The 18,475-nt window shown below is 52.5% G+C and overlaps 1 protein-coding gene across 1 annotated transcript in view; it reads right to left on the bottom strand.

The window, feature by feature from the left end:
• Plekha6 (pleckstrin homology domain containing A6) overlaps nt 1-18,475 on the bottom strand; it is a 99,920-nt gene that overhangs the window by 35,173 nt on the left and 46,272 nt on the right. Inside the window, exons 2-6 of the mRNA XM_077802416.1 lie at nt 11,182-11,262; nt 10,455-10,569; nt 4,868-4,972; nt 4,406-4,478; nt 1,630-1,730 (exon numbers count right to left, since the gene is read on the bottom strand). Of these exons, the coding sequence (XP_077658542.1) occupies nt 1,630-1,730; nt 4,406-4,478; nt 4,868-4,972; nt 10,455-10,556 (381 nt within the window). The 5' untranslated portion in view covers nt 10,557-10,569; nt 11,182-11,262. The remainder of the gene's footprint in view (nt 1-1,629; nt 1,731-4,405; nt 4,479-4,867; nt 4,973-10,454; nt 10,570-11,181; nt 11,263-18,475) is intronic.

Here is an 18,475-nt window from a genome sequence, read left to right as displayed (position 1 = left end):
GGGGAGGGGCCTGGGCTGGGACTATGAAAGGGGCCAGAGAAGTGAGGGAGGTGTCCCAGCAGGCGAAACCCTCCGAGGGGCCGGCCGGTGAGGAAGAGGTAAAGCATTCAGTGGCAGCCGGGCAGGCGCAGTTCCTGGCTTCTCATTATTTGCCATCCAAGAGTTTGGCTGGGTGGCCACAGCAGGATAAGCCTCCTGTCTGTCTCCGCTCCCCTCCCTTCCCTGGGGAAGGGCCACTGAATAGCCACAATTGGAACCCTTTGTGGGCCACTAAGCACAGCTCTCAGAGCCAGGTCTTAAAGAGGCAGTGCACTCCTAGTGAAGGTGGAGCGGGCAAGGGGCTGGTGGGCCCAGGCGTGATCTTGGGGCTTTGTGGTTGGGGTTCGTGCTAGCCATTCTGAGGTGTTATCTGATGCCTGCAGGTGGGCAGGCTGGCTGATGGTGCATGGGTGTGTGTGTGTGTGTGTGTGTGTGTGAGAGAGAGAGAGAGCGCGAGCCAGGGCTGTGTATTGTTGGTTAGACAGCCTACTTCTATTTCCCCAGCAGGACCCGGCTCTCTAGAGTCACAGTTTCATTAATTGTTTATTCCGCCCATACCTCTGGCACCCAGGACCCTGGGAGGCTGGAAACTAATTATGTTCCAAATAAGTCCCTCCTTGTTCCTCAGGGCAGAACCTACACGTGCTGCCCACCTCTATCCTATCACCAGGTGACCAAAATCCACGGGACAGAAAGGGCCCTAGGGGCTCAGACAGTGGCCTGGTGAGACCCATAGGTCCTATCATCTAACACCTCAGTTTTGGGTTTTCAGGGTTTGAGATGGCAATTCTCTCCTGGGGGACAGAGGGCTTTGTCCTATGGAAATGCACAGTTTAGCTTATAATTTTACATTTGGAAAATGAAAAGAAACCTAAGGGGTTTTTTTTTTTTTTTGCATCACAAAGTACAAAAAGGGCATGAGATTTTTATAGTTTTTAATGGGTCATGAATTTTTAAATGTGGAAAAACACTGGCCTAGGAAGAGCCAGCTGTGAGCGAGCAGTGTCTTTGATGGGTGGATCCCTGGGGGGTTCTGAGGGAGTGACACGGAGAGGCAGCCGAGTCCCATTTTCCTGGCCCTTGTTCTCTCAAAACTGTTGTCTACAGACATTTGCAGTTCTGGATTGGAGCAGAACTCAACTCCTCATTTCCTCTAAAGATTGCGATTTCAGTTAATTTGGCTGGAGGAGGGATCCCCTTCCCTGGACCCAAGGCTTTCCAGAAAAGATCTCAAGAATTCCACCAGGCACAGCTCTGCCTCTGTCCAGAGGGATTTCCCAGGAGCAGAAAGGCCAAGGGCCCAGGACATAATTTTCTCTCCCAGTAAAAACTGTGGTACCACTGAGGCACACCCCTATCGGTCCACCTAAGGGGAATTACCCACGTGACCCCTGTGAAGAAGAGGGCTGTCCCAGCACAGCCTCACCTTGGCCTCCCAGTAACCCATCTGAGTCCAGAGGCCACTGCTCCCTTCCTCCTCCATCACCACCTGGATTCCTCAGGGAGATGTCCTTGACCCTTCTCTATCTCCATATGCTCTAGAAGAACAGGCCTCCCTCCCCCAGACCTGGGAGAGGAAAGCCAACCGACCTTAAAGGTGTGCTTCCGGCTGATGTTATCCGAGGGCTGCACTGCTGCAACCCGGAAGCTCAACAGGGGGATGCTGCCCAGGATGCTCTCCTCCTTTTCATCTGCCAGAGAAACAGAGGCACAAGGGGGTGTGTGTGCTCACGTGGGCAGGGGGAGCCAGGAGCACGCTGGCCCTGCTCTGTGAACACCTGATGCCCACCTACTACTTGCCAGACACTCGGGGGGCCACCACACACACTCCAAGAGGCACTCCCTGGAGCTGGGGGTGGGGGTGGGGGGCAGAGGGGCTGGCGGACGCTGTTCAGACACTGGACTACAGAAGAGAATAAGAGAAAAGTAGTGCCCACCCTCGGGGCGTTCACATTCTAATGCCCAAACCAGTTATTAAAGAAGAGCTGGTGTTTCTGGAGTGTTCGCCTCATTATTAGGAGCGTTCCAAGTTAAATGCCTTACTGGATTGAACCCTTCAAACTATCCCGCAAAGAGGTACCCATATCACCCCCCCCATTTGATGGGAAGCTGAGACCCAGAGGCCAAGGAGTTTGTCTAAGTTTCCTTAAAAAGTAAATAGTGGGCTTGGTCTTTCCACCCAAGAAGCCTGACGCCAAAGCTGGCCTTGCCGACCCCTATCCCATCTGTCATGCCTCTCTGAACAGGACAATTCCAGTAGTGGTGCATATAGCAGGGGACAGGACGGAGCAGGGTCATGTGCACCACTTCTCCTCCTGCTCTCGGGAGCTCTGGGTAGCTCTCTCCAGGGTGCTCCCAGCCCCCAGCAGCCTGCTTTGCCTTTTTCCTGCTGCAGACCCCCTTTATAGCTCCTGCGTGCAGCCCAGGGCCCTGTCCTCTCAGGATCAGGCTAACAATCACTAACAATGGGGCTGTTACATAATTCATCCCGGATCTGGAGGAGCCTGATGGATTAGCTAATCGGGCGCCCAGCTGTCAGCAGGAGGCCAGAAAGGGCAGGAGCCCTCTGTGGGACGGTGGGGGACAACTAGGCGGCCATGGCAAGACCCTCTCCTCTGCTGGGTCTGCTGTGTATTCCTGGGGTTGGGGACGCTGAAAAACCTTCAGTCAGAGTCCAGAAGAAACCTCTGCTGGGCTACGACTCCCGGAGCTCTACCTCCCCTCTTGTCACATCCACAGACCCACAAGATACTTGGTCCGCGATTCTGTTTAGCCCACAGCCTGGTGCCAGAGGGAGGGGTCAAATGAAGGAGCAGGAAGGACTTGAGGCTGGACTCCAAAGCTGTCTTTGGGAAGACTGAGGCTGCCCACCTGCCAAGGAGACGGGCCCTGCCTGGCAGAGGGCAGGCCAGCGTTTAGGGGCCGCTCTGGTTTGGATGAGCTCAAGCTCTCGTGGGAATCTGATTCTAATGCAAAGGTGCTGAGAGGTGGTGGGGTCACAGAGGGAGGGGTGCTCTTCCCACACAGAGCTCCCCCTCCCCAGCGGGGCCTTGGAGGCCAGGCGGCCCTCCTGTTTTGTGTCATCTGTGCGTCCCCTCTCTACCTTCTGCCGTGAGTTGAAGCAGCACGAGGCCCTCCCCAGAAACCACTGTGCTCTTGCACCTTCCAGCCTCCAGAACCGTGGGCCACAATAAACCTCCCCTCACGGTGAATGACCCAGCCACGGAAAACAGGCTAAGCCCAGGGCTGTCCTGAGACCACCCCTCTGTGGCTGTGACCCCTTTTCAGGACCTTAGCCCCTCCTCTGCACAGACACTGGCCCTCCTCCCAGGCCAGTCCTTCTCTGCTCCAGGGCTCAGCACCCAGGGGCCAGGCCTGGGCACAGTCTTCTGCAAGTTTGGGCCTTTCTCTGCGCCTGGCCCCAGAATCCGCAGCCCCTCTGATCCCTCTTCCTTAAGAGTTCAATTGGCTTTAGCTCAGTGCGCAGGGACAGTGGCACCCTGGGGCGAAAGGGTCACTGGGTACAACCTTTGTTTGCCCAGGTTAATGATTCATCAGATTGCTCCCAGGAGGCCTTGGGAGACCAGGGCTCAGCCATCCTGAGGCAAGGAGGCCGGGCAAGCACCAAGAACAGCTCCTCCGAGCTCACATCACTGTCTTATCCCCTGGGTCTGCTTCCTCCTGCCACCACAGCAGCCTGACGATGCCACCATCGCTGTCATCAGCCAGCCCTGGTGCCCTCTGTGCCCATGGTGACACATGTGGCTCTGAATATCTTTAAATAACCTCCTAGAGAAGGTTGCATCAAAGTTCCCAGAGCTTTGCTCTCCTTTATTTTGTTTATTTATTTATTTTTGATCAGGGAGCAGGCTAGGGGTGAATGCGGGGGGTGACAGAGGGTAGAGCTGGGGGCCACTCATTTAAGCACTATCCACTAAATACCAACTGTGTGCAGTGCAAAGTTTAGATGCTGTGGACTCAGGAGTGAACAAAATTGGCAGAAATTCCTGCCCTCACTGACCAGACTGTCCATTCCGGTGGAACACAAACAAGACCAAGGCACAAGCCTCCAGGACGTGGTGACCTACAGGTGCTCACTAGGAACCTCGTCATCTTCTTCCTCTCTCCTACCCCTTCCAGACTTCACCATCCATATAACTACCTTGTCACCCACTGGGTCACCAACCAGGACTCAGAACACTGCCTGAAACCTAGCAGGCAGTCCAGAAATGTTGCTGAATTGAATGAACATGGGTAAGCTGACACAAGCCACCGTCCCATGTCACACCCCTCTGGCGCCAAGCACTCAAGCGGGGAGACCTGTCCTGCCAAGGCTCTGCCAATCACACCCCAGGGGCAGGCTCACCTTTGTAGTAGAAGAGGCAACGGTCCACCAGGACAAACCAGCGCTTGTTCCACTGCTTCACCCCGGAGCTGGCCTGCGGCACACGGGGAGAGTCGGATGTGAGGGGCTGTGGGCTGGGCACCGAGGGGACAGGGCACAGCACAGCTGACAAGGACTCCGGGCTCAGATCTAACGTGTGGCAGCAACGCCCCGAGGTCACAGAGGCAGGGAAGGGACATTAGATTACTGCCTGTGACATTCCAGCTCTGTCATTCTGAGGCTCCGTGCCACCTCGTCAGGGGGAAGATAAAAAGGGCAAGAAATGAGACAGAATGAGTGAGCAGAAGGAAAGGCAGGGATGAGGCCAGGCCAGTCAGTGGACACCTGTCCCCCCCAACCACGGCAAGAGGGACTGCCATCAGCACAGAGGAGTCAGGGTGCTGTCAGAGGTGGCTATGGTGGGCAGAGCGCAGGGCGCCTCACCTGCTTGAAGAGCCAGCCTGCCTTGGTGACCGGCGCCGTGGGGTTCCGCTTCATGGAGTGTGAACGCTTGCCAAAGGCGATGGCTTTGCGGGATGTACGCGTCGCCTGGGGAAACAGGGAAAGACCCCGGCGCTGCTTCCTGTCCTTCCCTCTGCTCCATCTGCAAGGGCGCTGCCCCCTGAGGAGCAAGCTCTCTCCAGCTCACTCCTGGGTGCCCTCCTGCTGAGACCCAGATGAGACTCTGGGATCTGGTACTAACTCCAGGACCTGACCCTCTTTAGCTTGTTTTTTCAATCTCTAAAATGGGTCTCAAAAGAGGAGTCCTAGCTGTCTCATAGCTTTGTTTTTTTTTCCTTTGGAGGAAAGATTTCTCCATCCACTCCTGGCCTGACCCTCTTCCCCTGCCCTCCTGACTCCCCATCTCTTTGCAGTGCTTTCTGGAATCCACTCAACTCTCAGTTAGTGTCCCATGTCAACTCCTGCTCAACTCCTGCTCCTTGTCTCAACCACAGCACCCCACAGAGCTGGGGAGACCGAGGGGTGGGTGCTCTCCTAGCTCCTCACTGTGTGGACACTGTCATTCTCCCATTTTCTGGCAACAGTCTGTCTTCCTGAAGCCCCACTTTCTGGCCTCCCACGAGTTAACCCTTCACCATCAGCTTCTAGATCCTTCTTTTGGACTCTATAAAGGGTTTTTATTTTTATTTATTTTTAATTTTTGTTTTGGTACTTGGGATTGAACCCAAGGGTGGTTCAATCACTGTGCTTCCTCCCCAGCCCTTTTTAATTTTTATTTTGAGATGGGGGTCTTGCTAAGTTGCCTAGGCTGGCCTCGAACTTGTGATCCTCCTGCCTCAGCCTCCCCAGGAGCTACCATTACGAGTGTGCACCACTATGCCTGGCTTGAGTCTAAGGATTCTGATAGGAGACATCCCCTTACCCATCCAATGCCCTTGACCTCCTCAACTCCAAAACTCCCCATCCTCTGTTCCAGGTGCTGATGTCCAGACTACACCTCACCTTCGACTGTCAGCACCCCAAGCCACCGTCCATTAACACCTTCAATTCTGGAATTCCCACTTGCTGGTCACTATATTCCACCCTTTGGCCTTCTTCCCCCATTACTTAACTACCCCCAGCTTTTCTATTCCCCTGAGATCCCATTTCCTTTTCTCTGGATTCATCTGCTGCTTCCTGGTTTTCATTATATCCTTCCAAAGCTGGACTCAAAAAAAACCCATCCATTATTTTTCTGCTTCATCTTCTCTGAAACTCAATATTCCAAATTAATCAAATTATCCTCCCTCCCTGTACTCACAGCCAGATTATGGTGCTGCTAGAGGAAGAAAAAATTTAAAATCATACTGCAGAGCAGATGAGGTCACTGCAGACCCAGGGTTCCCAGCCCCAGCTGGGCAGAGCCCCACAGCAAGAGCCCCACACTGTCCTCCCAAGTCCCCCAACCTCCCACCTCGGCCGTCCCCACCCTGGACCTGGCCCCTCCTCCACAGCCATACATGCACTTCCTCAATGCCATACCCTTTTTCCTAGAAAATTACTGCCCTCTTCACTGTCTTTTTTCCTCCATTGTCAACAGGAGAGGTATCACCTGCCCTTCCACAGCTGACCCTTCTAGCCCGCCATCTCCCCTGAGACTTTGCCCTGTTGACATCTCCTCTCAAGCCTGACTTCAACGTGCCCTTCCCTGCTGGCTGCTTCTCCTGGCCAGCAAGCCCCAGTCTCTCCATCTGATGGCACCTCTCTCTCATCCTCTCACACACCCCCAAACTCCCCCTCCACCCCTCATCCCCTAATATGGTTTAGATGAGAGGTGTCCCCTCCTAAAAGCTCAAGTGTGAGGCAATGCAAGAAGATTTAGAGGAGAAATGACTGGGTTCCGAGAGCCCTAACTCAATCAGTGGATTAATCCCCTGATGGGATTAACTGGGTGGTGGCTGAAGTGGGTAGGGTGCGGCTGGAGGAGGTGGGCACTGGGGGTGTGCCTTTGGGGTATATATTTTGTATCTTGCAAGTGGAGTCTCTCTCGGCTTCCTGATCATCACGTGAGCAACTTCCCTCCACCACACTCTTCCACCATGAGGTCCTGCCTCATCTCAAGCCCCGAGGAATGGAGCCAGATGCTTATGGAGTGAGACCTCTGAAGCTGTGAGCCCAGCCTCCAAATAAAAATTTCCTCCTCTAAAATGGTTCTGGCCAGGTCTTTTAGTCACAGTAGCAAAAAAAAAAAAACCTAACTAAAACAACCCCTGCCCACTGTAAGGCAGAATCCATTCTCCCTTTCTCTTCAGGGCTGGGCCACTGGGAAGAGTCCACTTTCCTCTCCTCCCAAGATCCCCAACCTTCCTCCACCTCATTTGGAAATCAAAGCCCCATTAACTTTCTGTCCTTCCTGGGATCTTTCAGTTCTTTCAATACCTCCCCTTCCTCTATTCCAAGTGTTGCTGAGCCACAACCAAACTTTTATTATTTTATTTGAGGGTTTTGTTTTTGTTTTTGTTTTGGTGGTGCTGGGGTTGAGCTCCGTGCCTCTCCTGTGCTAGGTAAGCACTCTACACCCGGCCACGCCCCAGCCCTGGAGCTTTACTGGAGCTTGTGCAAGCTCATCTCTACCCACTGCTTCAAGTACCAGCAACAGGATCAAGGTTCCCTGATCTGTATCTCCTAGCGCCAGTCCATTTTATAACTCGTTGTCTGACCAGGATTAAGTAAGAGCGAAGCCAGATTCATTCTTTCTACCCAAACCTGCTATTCTGTATTCCTCATTTGGTGGACAACGCTGCAACCCCCTCAGCCACCCACATCAGAACTCGGAGTCCCTGCTTTCCTGCTTCCTCTACTCCTTCCTACCACCTTGATGTGGGTTGAAAGATCTGCTTTGATGTTGTGTGTTATCAGTGCCGGGGAAGGAGCCCAGAGCGTGGTGTGACTAGGCATGCCCTCTATCCCCAAGCCACACCCTCAGCCTGAGTCTGTCTCCTTAACAGAGCCTCACATCTCTTTTCCCTCTGAAATTCTGCTGCTGTCATCTTGCAGGTCCTCATTTCTTCTTGCTATCCATCCTGGGCAATGAATTGAGGTGATTTTTTCTAAAACACATAGAATCGTGTGATTCTCTTGCTTCAAATTTCTTACTAGTCCTCATCGCTTAGGAGAGAGCTCAGATACCTGAGCACAGCACAGAAGCGGGAATCCATGAGATCCGATAGGGTCTACAGCCCGGCTTCTGCCCCTCTGGCACCCAAGCCCCACCTCTGCTATCTCTTCCTCCTGAACCTGTACTCACCTGGGCTCCCTCACAAAGGGAGGACATCCTCCCTCAGCACCCACGATTCCCAGCCCACTCTTTAAAATCCAGCATAGACTCTCCATGAGACCTCTCTAACCACCCACCCCCACAACAGTTAGCAACTCTGGACATCTGTAGAGTGTAAAACTTGTCACATTGCTCAGCAATGGAGCTGCTGGCTTTCTGTCTCCTCTACCAGGCGACTGAGCTTTTTGCAAAAAGGACTTTGGTTTTGTTCATTCCTATATCACCAGAGCCAGCAAGGTGCCAGCCATAACAAACACTTAGAATATACTTGCAGAGACAGAAGGAAAGAAGAGATTAGGCTTTATTATAAAGTACCTCCACAAGTAGGAAACAAAGTTATTTTCTGGACATTACTAGTGAAAATTCACAGATAAGGGCCAAGAAACGTCATTTAAAGAAGTTGTATGCCTACTTAAGGATATGCAAATCCCTAAATCCTTCCCCCTTCTGTCTGCCACCAGAGCAGTGGCTTCCCATAGATTGCCTTTCTAGACATTCCCGGGGCCACCCCTCAACACATTAGCCACCTGGTGCCTGTGCCCAGCTTCCCGGCAGCCAGGGGTCAATCCAACACTCTGCCTGCCTCGCCCTCACAGCTGGGCTCTGAGCACTGCTGAAGGAAAACCACACCAGCCTGTGGATCAGGCACACAGATTCTTAGTCTTCAACCTCAGGTGATCCTTCAGTTACCCAGCAGCATGTTCCGTGTGTCCCTGGCTGAGCACCATTCCTGTTACCCAAACGTGCGCTGCATGTTCTCAGGCACCTGACCTGACACATTCCCACGCGCTTCTCCTCTCTACAAAGCACCCTGCTTCCTTCCTTCCTGCAAAAGTGGAGGCAGTCAGGTGGGGACATCTTTAATTTCCTAGACACCCACTCTCAGCTTCACATACCTTTATTTTTGTGCATCTCAGGAAGATGTGCGCTTCCCCAACCCAGGCTAACATGCAGGCACCCTGACACCATGAAAACACGACTTGCCAACCATCCTCCTCTGAACCTGTCTACGGAGACTAATCCTTCCCCTCAGGCCTCTGCCTAACCAACAAATCCCCTTCGCCTCCTTCCCTCTGGTTTCCAATCCCCACTCCACCTTTTCCTTCCATCTGACTATAGTTCACAACCACCTGTTATATATTTTATGAAGCTCTGGAAGAAAGAGCGCAAAGCCTCCAAACATAAAGAAATGGTAAGGACAGGGAAATGCTCATGAGCCTGATTGGATCAGGGCATGCTGCATGTGTGAGCTCAACCACCACATGGAACCTCATTCATATGCACGACGAATATATGCTCATCGAAAAGTAAAAATAAAAAGTTCTTTTTAAAAATACCTTTTTGAAATATTCCAAGCATTTCAGGGAAGTAAGAACAATATGCAATCATCCCTTTGTGTTGTCAGAGCTAACTCTCCCTGGGAAGCACCGGGCCAATCCCATTACCTTTTTCTTCCCTGGAGGTAACCACTGACCCAAAACGAGCCTTCCTGTTCATGGTTATATACTTGGACTGCAGCTGTTCCTATAAATATGTAGTGCCGCTTTTCATATTTGTGCATTTTACATAAGTGTTATATTTTCCATATTCTGCAATTTGCAGAATCATGTTTTCAAGAAGAATCCCTGTTAGTACACACAGAGCAAGTTCATTTTAAGTTTTGGAGAATACTCCATTGTATGAATTTATCATCATCTTAGAACTGTTACCCTTCCACGTGTCTACCTCTCCTCTCCCATCTCCTCTTTAACCCTCTCCGCCTTGTCTTCTGCCCTCATCACACCTCTAGTTACCACCCTGTCACCAAACAAGGCACAAGTCAGCAGCCCTGATCTGGCAGGGCCCCTTTGCAACGTTCTTCCCTGAGACACTTCTTCTTCCTGGGGGTCCCTTACTTTCATCTCACTCTGATTCCCACCACCCATAATTGGAGGGAGGTCCTACTGGCATCAACGGGGCAGGGGCCAGAGATGCAGGTCAACATCCTTCAGTGCACAAGGCACTCCCACACCAATGAGAACTGTCAAGCCCGGAGGCTAACAGGCCTGAGGCTGAGAATCCCAGGTCTAGATGTTGGTCCTCTGAGAGATTCTGGTCTGAGCCCTCTTCCCTTCCCACTGTCTCCCTGGGCCACCTCACCTGTCCGTTGGCGTACAGAATGAGCTGGGTAGGTGAGACTTTCCTAGGATCCCTGAGATCCCAATAAACATGCACTGAAGACATCTCCTGCCTGCTTTGAGGGACTGAACTCACCCGAATGTTGGGCCGCTCTGGAGGGACCTCGGACACCATGTTGTGGTTGGATATGTCACTGTTGGTGGTAGCAGGGCGTTTCCCACCTGTTTTATTGGACATGTCCAAGGCCGATCTGATTTCAAATGGAACAAAAGAAAGAGACTAGTCAGAGCCAAGAAGCAATGGGGGAAGAACTTCCCCACCCATCAAGAGATCATTCAGAGTTTCTCCTCAGTTCTTCTGGGATTATATGCTGGTCATCCCACATATTCTCTCTCTTCTCTTTTTTTTTTTTATTTTAAAAATCTAGATTCTCAGACTCCAGAACTCCTTCCCTTCTAATCTTAAAGGTACAATGGCTTGGTGGCCTAGGAGTCAATTAATTATCCTTTCCTTTTTTTCCCTTTCATTCAGAGATGCAGAATCCAGCGGAGGCCAAATTCATGTTCCGCCCTCAAGGTTATACCAGATTCTCTCTCTGCCTCCTGCCAAGGCCCCTGGGTGCTATGCCAACCTCAGACCTGGCTTCGACTCTTTCGATTCAACCTGTGAGGTGCACCAGGGAAAGGGATGGGGATGTCAGGAGATGGGTCCCAGAAGCTTCCAGTCTCAGAACTGAGGGACTCCAAATCCCTTCTTTTCCTCCCCCCCCCCCATCATCCTCCCCACCCCAGGGCAAGGTGGCCATGGGATGGTGGTGACACAAGATAAAAAGGCCACACAGTGAATAGAAGGCAAAACTTACGTTTTCAAGTCGAACTTCTTGTTCTCCTCTGGGACTTTGCCAGTCACTGGGTGACGAAATGTGTTCCGTCTGTCATTGTGGCTGTAGAGGCAACAGTGGGAGAAACTGTGATTAAAATGCGGAGGACAGACACACCAGCCAAAGGGAGAACAGACCCTGGGCAGTGACGGGGACAGGTGACCATGAAAGCACCCCCAAAGGGGGCCAGAAGGAGAACAAGGCTTGAGTGGCAGAAGCTGCTGCTGGGGTGGGGAGGGGTGGGGTGAGGGAAGAGAAAAGAAGCCTGGTCACCAATCACTAGTCACTGTCAGCCACTTACTAGAGCTCCCCAGGCTGGACACCAGCCACACTTAACTATCTCAGGCATGCGTGGGGGGCGCGGTGCTTGAACTGTCTGTCCAACACAGTCAAGATTTCATGCGTGGCAGGTTCCCAAGCAGGGAAGCTGCCTGCCAGTGTTCTGCATAAAACACGCTCCCTCATTATTTGCTGAAAGAACTCTCCTGTGACCTTGGACTAGTTCTCTCCTGCTTTATGCTCCATCTCTTTCTTGAAAGGAAACAGGAGACTCAGAAACTCCATTCTTGAGCTTGGGCCGGGACTCGCTCCTGCTCTGAGCCCAGGGTCCTCCATCTAAGGGCTCCTGGATGTCACAGAGACATTGCGAGCTGTAGGGCATCAAGGTCAGTGCTGGCTGAACAGTCAGATCTAATTAAGGGACACTGTGGCTGGGAGTGGGGTGGTGTGCTATGAGGACAGCCTGCCAGAAAGCACGAACCAGGGGCGGGGTGCAGGCGAGGCAGATGGGGAACGGTACATGGAGGCAGCCTGTGTCTCTGCTGGCTAGCTGGATGTCAGGCCAGCTTCCCAGTGGCCTCTCAGGGGGCATAAGGAGGAAGACAGCAGACAGACTTCAAGAGGGGCTGGGGCAGTGGCCTCTCTGGGTTGTATTCCTTTAGCAGTGACCACCTGGCAGGAAGGTAGTAGCAGACATTTGAGCACCCAGCCTGTGGGGGCTAAGGGAGCTTTAAGGAGCACTTCTCCCACCCCTCGAAAAATACTGTTAGAGTCCAGAGAGCGCAGACTCTAGCAGACTCTAAGAGACAGCATAGGGACTGAGGTGGGGCCGCTTCAGACCTCATGGCAAAGACCCAGTGCTCTGTTCAGCCCCCCGCAGGTCAGCGGTGGGGAAAGAGCTCAGTCGCTTCAGCTGCTTCAGGGAAGGAAAATAACCTTGTTGGCACCTCTTTTAGCCCAGGACACATCTCACCCTTGCGCTGCCTGCTGAAGCTAAAGATAATATCAAAGTGTGTTTTTTCCAGCTTCCAAACTGGTCGTGTTCAGATGTAAGCCAAAGGCACACAGGAGACAGCAGCACAGCAGGTAGTGGCCACGGCCAATGGGAAAGTCTGGCTGTGCAGCCAGGACCCCAAACCTGACCAGTGTCCTCCTGGCTTCTGACTCTAGAACACTGGGAATCCACTCCCCACTTCCCAAACGGCGGTTCCAAGGTTCCAAAGACGATGCTCTCAACTTAATCACAGGGGGTCTTTGCAAGGAAAGATACCTGCCTGCAGTTAACCTTGTTCCTGGCTCTGCCCCTTTAGAAGTCTGGTGCAAAGGCAGTGGTGACAGTGAAGGTCCTTGAGGTGACAACTTCTCTGCTTTCACCCAGTGGCGTGGGGCACTTGTTCCCTCCCACCCTCTGCCCCTCCAGGCCCCTGATGCTCTGTGTGTTCCCGATGGTAAGCTCCAGGGAGCTTCCTGCAGGCTCTGGTACAGACAGACACACAGAAGCAGGCAGGCAGTCAGCTGTCAGCCGTCTGGAGTCTCCCAGGGTACGGCACATTTCTCCCTGCCCCAGAGTCTCCTACCCAGCAACCCCTACAGATGACGTGCTCTCTCCATCCCCACGCTACCAATTTCAAAATAGCTTCCCCTTCAAGGGCACTGCAATGCAGCAACCATTGACCTAACGGCGCTCTCCTCCCAGGTCATCGCCAGCAGACCCCTCACCGCCAAGCCCCCAGACAGGAACAGGGTGAGTGCCAGCGCCGCCGGCTCCGAGTTCACCAGGCTCACGGTCTGTGGACGAGATCCCTACCTGGCTCGTCGGTCAGCCCGAAACTTCAGCATCTTTTTGGCAGCTCAGTCCCCAGTTGGGCAGCCTCGGAGGACCCGCCAGCCACCCTGCTGCTATCATCCCTCTGAGAAGTAAGTCCTCGGGTCCAACCCCGTAATGGCACAGGAACAGCGCAAGTGGTGGCAGGCTGTCTGCTGGTTGCCCCTCTTCCCGGCTCTGGCATTAGAGAACAGGGAGGGGGCTCTCCCTGTGTGATGGTAGGGGTCACCCAGGTGTCCCAGCGGACCTGCAGCTTCCTAGTATCCGGCTGGACTACCACCGGTCAGAGGACTGGAGACTGGATAAGCGAGGAGGGGACGGCATCCTCCTCGTTCAGGTTCCCAAGGAGAAAATGCAGCCACGGAGAGTTGGGGCGTGCACGGAGCAGGTGAACCACCTCCAGGTAGTGCGACCTCACTGAGCTAAGGACACAGAGTGGCTGGGCGGGCGGAGGAGCATGGGGCTGCATTCCCATCTGCACGGCAGAAACTCATGCCAGCTCGACCTGCAGGGAGACGGTGCTCCTGCTTCCCAGCTCCCAGCCCAGACACAGGCTCTGGAGCTGAAAATCAGCTGGCTTCTCAGACACCCTTCAGAGCCTGAGGGTACAGGGTTAAGGGAAGCTCCAGGTTCATTCCCTGTTACTGCTGCCGCTGCTGAGAGGCTGAGATTAATTGAGAAAGTCTCCTTTCTCTTCTCCTCTGCCTACCCGGCCTGCTGTACAGACAGAAGCCACTGGCCTCTGCCCAGCTGCCCTCAGACCCAGCAGCTCTTCTGCCCTCTGGGAGCCGTAGTCCAGCTGGGAGGGACGGGACTTGTGGATCCAGAGTGTGGATGGGCGTGGATGTCGGGGAGCCAGAGCTGATGGCAAGGAACTGGGCTTCTCTGCTCTGGCGAAATGAAAGGAAAGCTTCCTCCCAAGGCTTGTGAGGAAGAGGGCAGCAAATGGGGCTTGAGAAGGGGTCACTGTGTGTTTACTGCTGCAAATCTTCCCAGATGCAAGATGATAAATTCCAGCTGGTGCCTGTCAGATCAACTCATGAGCAAGGAGGTTTTGCACTGATGTTAATTCCCCTGAATTCCCCAGAAGCCAAAGCTGGTCAAATCTCCCCCTTTCCTAATGTCTTCCTTGTCTTGGGATCCTTGGTCTTCTGAGGACTTCTTGAAGGTCACCTCCTCCCACCCCTGTCTCCAGGCAAGCAGGCTCACTAATCAATGCTCATCTCAATGAAAGCACCTTGGTGGTTTGCAAAGGGTTCTAGCAAAGGACACCCAGGCCCACCCAGTTACCTTACCCTGCCAAGATGTTCTTTTTGATATCAAATTCCAGTTCCTCTGGTTTTCTATATTATTCCATTTTGTTTTCACATGACAGGTTCCTTTCAAACCAATACGGCTCGTTTTTAGCAAGACCAGGCATTGTGTTGACATCATAGTCTGTTGCTATGGTAATTCTGTGATATCACAACAGACACTGAAAAGGAGGGGCTAATCTAATTTTGATGGAGGATAGAACTTGGTCAGGGAACAATGCCATCAGTGAATGGAAAAGCAAATGGACAACATTATTATTTAACCCATGAAGAGTCAAGCTGGTTGGGATATAACTGGGGTCAACAGCTGCTGATGTTTAAACAGCTAATCCTAAATCCAAAAGATCAATATATTCAGCCATTTAGTGGGACTTTTGCAAATGATTCATCCTGGTGACAGGAGGCCTAAGTTTTCAGATCATGCCCTCTTCCTGCAGCTGATCCAGTTAATGGAGCCCTGCTGTGGTTGTGCTGTGCTGAGCTCTCTTCTGAGGCCTGTTTTGAGGACCCTGCCTGTGCATAGTAGGTGCTCCATAAACATTTGTTGAATGAGTAAATGAATGAATGAAAGAAACTCTCTGGGCTCTGATTCAGTTTTTCAGTCACTTGCATTTGGAGTTGACATTATATTACCAAGGGCTTCCCTATCTTAGCTCTCTCTTAAAATTAATTACTTCCTCTCTGAAGAGAAGCTCTGTTTCTGCCCCCTCGCCCCCTCATTCGGCTTCCCTGCCTGGCTCCCCCCAGAATATATAGTTTGGCTTGGATCCATCTTCATTAGGAAGGAAAGAAAATTAAGCTCATCTGCACAGGAGGAGGAGGGGGGTGGGGTGCATTGGGAAAATGAGTTTTCTTCCTCTAGAGGAGGCAAAAATAGCCCCTTTCTCCTCAAGCTGAACTCGGGGGCCTCCCACAGCCTGTGCTTAAGTGGCAAGTTAAATTAACTTCTCTCCTGCCCAGTGACGAGCCAGGGAAAGAGGAAGGAGAGAGGCTCCAGGGCTTCCCTGCTTGCTGAGAGCTCCGAAATCCTCAGGGTTGAGCCGGCACATGGAGGGCCCAGCTGGGGCTCTTTCCCTTTATCACTAAACTGCACGGTGCGACAGATTTTCATTTTAGGTTAAACGGCAAGAACTTCCCAAGAGAACATTAAAGGGGGAAAGGAGAATAGGTAATCAGTTTCCTCACTCCTCTCTCCTTCCTTTTGGGATGTCAAGAGGCTTCCATGGCGCAAGGGCAAATGGTGATGAATACAGACCTGAGTGGTCCTCTTGAAGTGCACCCAAGAAAAGCGGGGGAAACCCAGTAAGGGGCATCTGATGTCAGAGGCCGAAGCACTCTACCCTCCGGGTTGCCAGTCAGTGGTCACCGATTCACTGGTCCCAAGAGGTGACCCCAACAGCAGTGCCACCGGTGAAAAGAGTACTTGGCAGGACAGGGCTTCCACGCGGGATCTAGCATGAATTAGCAGTGTGACGTCCGTCACTTCTTGGGCCCTTAGTTTTCTCATGTGCAAATGAAATACCTTCTAATTCTCTGAAAGAATAGCCGCAGACTTTCAAAATGTGAAATGTTTTATGCATAAGACATTAATAGCTAGGATCGTTCTGCAGAAGCACAAATCCTGGGGCAAGCATTCCGAAGTGCCAAGACCAGTCAATTACAAAGACAAGACACGAGTCTTCTCCACTCTCGAGGCCGCCGTCTCTCCTCCTTGTTAGGACTTCTCTATGCTTTAAGACCTCTCCTCAGCATCTGCGTGGCGTGGCCCTGGCCCTTCATATTTATAAGCCACAACATTAACCTGTCTTCCTGACCCTTTGCTGGCGTGCACATGAGCACATACACACACTCAGGCACCCAGGCTGGATGCCCAGGGCCCCCACTGTGAGATAAATATTGAACAACTAGAGAAACACACTCCTCTCTTTCCACCCTGGGGGACCCTCTTGGTGATCTGCCTGTACCAAGTTGCTTCATTCCATAGCTCCTGAAAATTTGCTGACAGAGAATTAGTCCTGGCCCAGCTTCCCCATCCCAAGGACACCCTAGCTTCTGGCAATAGAGCTCATGAGGCAGGAGAGAGGACTGTGGCGTGAGTGGGAAGCGGGGCTACCGGGGCCCATCCCTCCCACTTCCTTCTTTCTCCCAGCTTTCTCTGAGCCAAGGCTGTCCACACTCAGGGAAGGTGGGGAGAGCTCGGCTCCTGCTCTCTGCCTCCCGCCCTTCTGGATCTCATCTTCATTGTCTGGGAGCCTTATCTGCCCCAGCATTCAGTCCCAATTAAAAACCAGCTCCGTTTACATTTACAACCATCTTGATGGGCCAGATTCCGGAAGCTTCTCCAGTCATTTGTGGGAGAAAAATACACTTTCCTAGCTAACTTTTTCCCACCGCGGTCCTCCTGTTTTCCTTCCACTTGCTGCAGCATAAAGATGAGGTCAAAAGGGGGTGGGGCCTGGCAGCACCTCAAGGTTCTGCGGGCAGGAGGAGACCACTCAACAACACTGTCTGGTTTCCACACGCACCTGCAGATCCACAGGTGCCGGGGACCAGCTGCCAGGGGCTCTCACCTGGCAAAGTACTTGTCCTCTCTTTTCTTCTCTGCCCTGGCCCTGGCCCTCCCTTGAATGCCACAATTATTTAGAAAATGGCAATACAGTGCCCTCTCCCAAGTTGAGACCACTGTAAATGCTAAGACCACTGGGCTGAGGATTCAGGAGATGAGACCCAGGCTGCTTAGCTCTGTCCATCCTCAGGGATCCTCCTCCCAACCCAAAGGGACGAACATATCATCCTTACCTGCTATGGCCAGGGATGGAATGCCAGGGGAATTCCACCTGAGCTCAGCCCTACCTCAGACAGAAAAAAAAGAGCTGGGTCCATGGACAAGATGGGGCACCACAGATCAGGGGGGCCCCCTTCCAGCTCAGGCATCACCGCTTTCCTGTCTCTTACTGGATTGCCTCTGAGCCTCTGCCTGAGACCTCCAAGGTCTCTTTTAAAAATATATATATTTTCTTAGTTGTCAACGAACTTTATTTATTTATATGTGGTGCTGAGAATCGAACTCAGTGCCTCACGCCTGCTAGGCAAATGCTCCACCACTGAGCCCCAGCCCCAGCCCAAGTTCTCTTTATTCTTACACTAGAAGCCAGGAAAGTCTAAGGCAGCGTGTGTGTGTGTGTGTGTGTGTGTGTGTGTGTGTGTGTGTGAAAGAGAGAGAGAGAGAGAGAGAGAGAGAGAGAGAGAGAGAGAAGGAAAAGCAAGAATAGATACCATGCTGGAGAACTTCAAGCAATCTTCTACCCTTGTTGAACTATCTTATCTTTAAACTGATTATTTTACTTTATGGAATTCCATTTGCCTTCTGAAAAACAACGATAACCAGGGTGGAGTGTCCGCACAGCCATGCCAGTTACTGACACCCTGAAACTCCTCCAGGTTGGCTGGTGAACAGCCTTCCCAGTGCCCCTGCCCCACCTCCCTGACCAGTGCCTGGGACCTGGTTGCCTCTCTGTGACCCAGAGACTAAGGCGTTAAACCTGGGCCACAGGGCCTGCCAGGACGCCAGGCCAGTGTCCTTTCTGGCTGAAAAAAATGACTGAAGACCCTTCCAGTGGGTGGCCTTCCCTTAACGGCCTGCACACTGACATCCTATCCAGTGGGTCAGAACTCTGGTTCTAAGACCCAGAAGCTGTCAGAGCAGAATGGAAGGCATCTCCCGCTTGCGATGGCCCCGCTTAGAGAACTGGGGCAAGCCACCTGCCCAAGCTCCCCACAGTCTGTTTGCTGGGTGCTCTTGTTCTGCTCCTGCCAAGGGAAAAGGAGACGATGCTCACGACAGCCGGGCTCCACCGCT

The sequence above is a fragment of the Urocitellus parryii genome, chromosome 9 (genome assembly GCF_045843805.1).
Source record: "Urocitellus parryii isolate mUroPar1 chromosome 9, mUroPar1.hap1, whole genome shotgun sequence".
Taxonomy (NCBI): Eukaryota; Metazoa; Chordata; class Mammalia; order Rodentia; family Sciuridae; genus Urocitellus; species Urocitellus parryii.
This window is presented reverse-complemented; position numbering and strand designations above follow the sequence as displayed.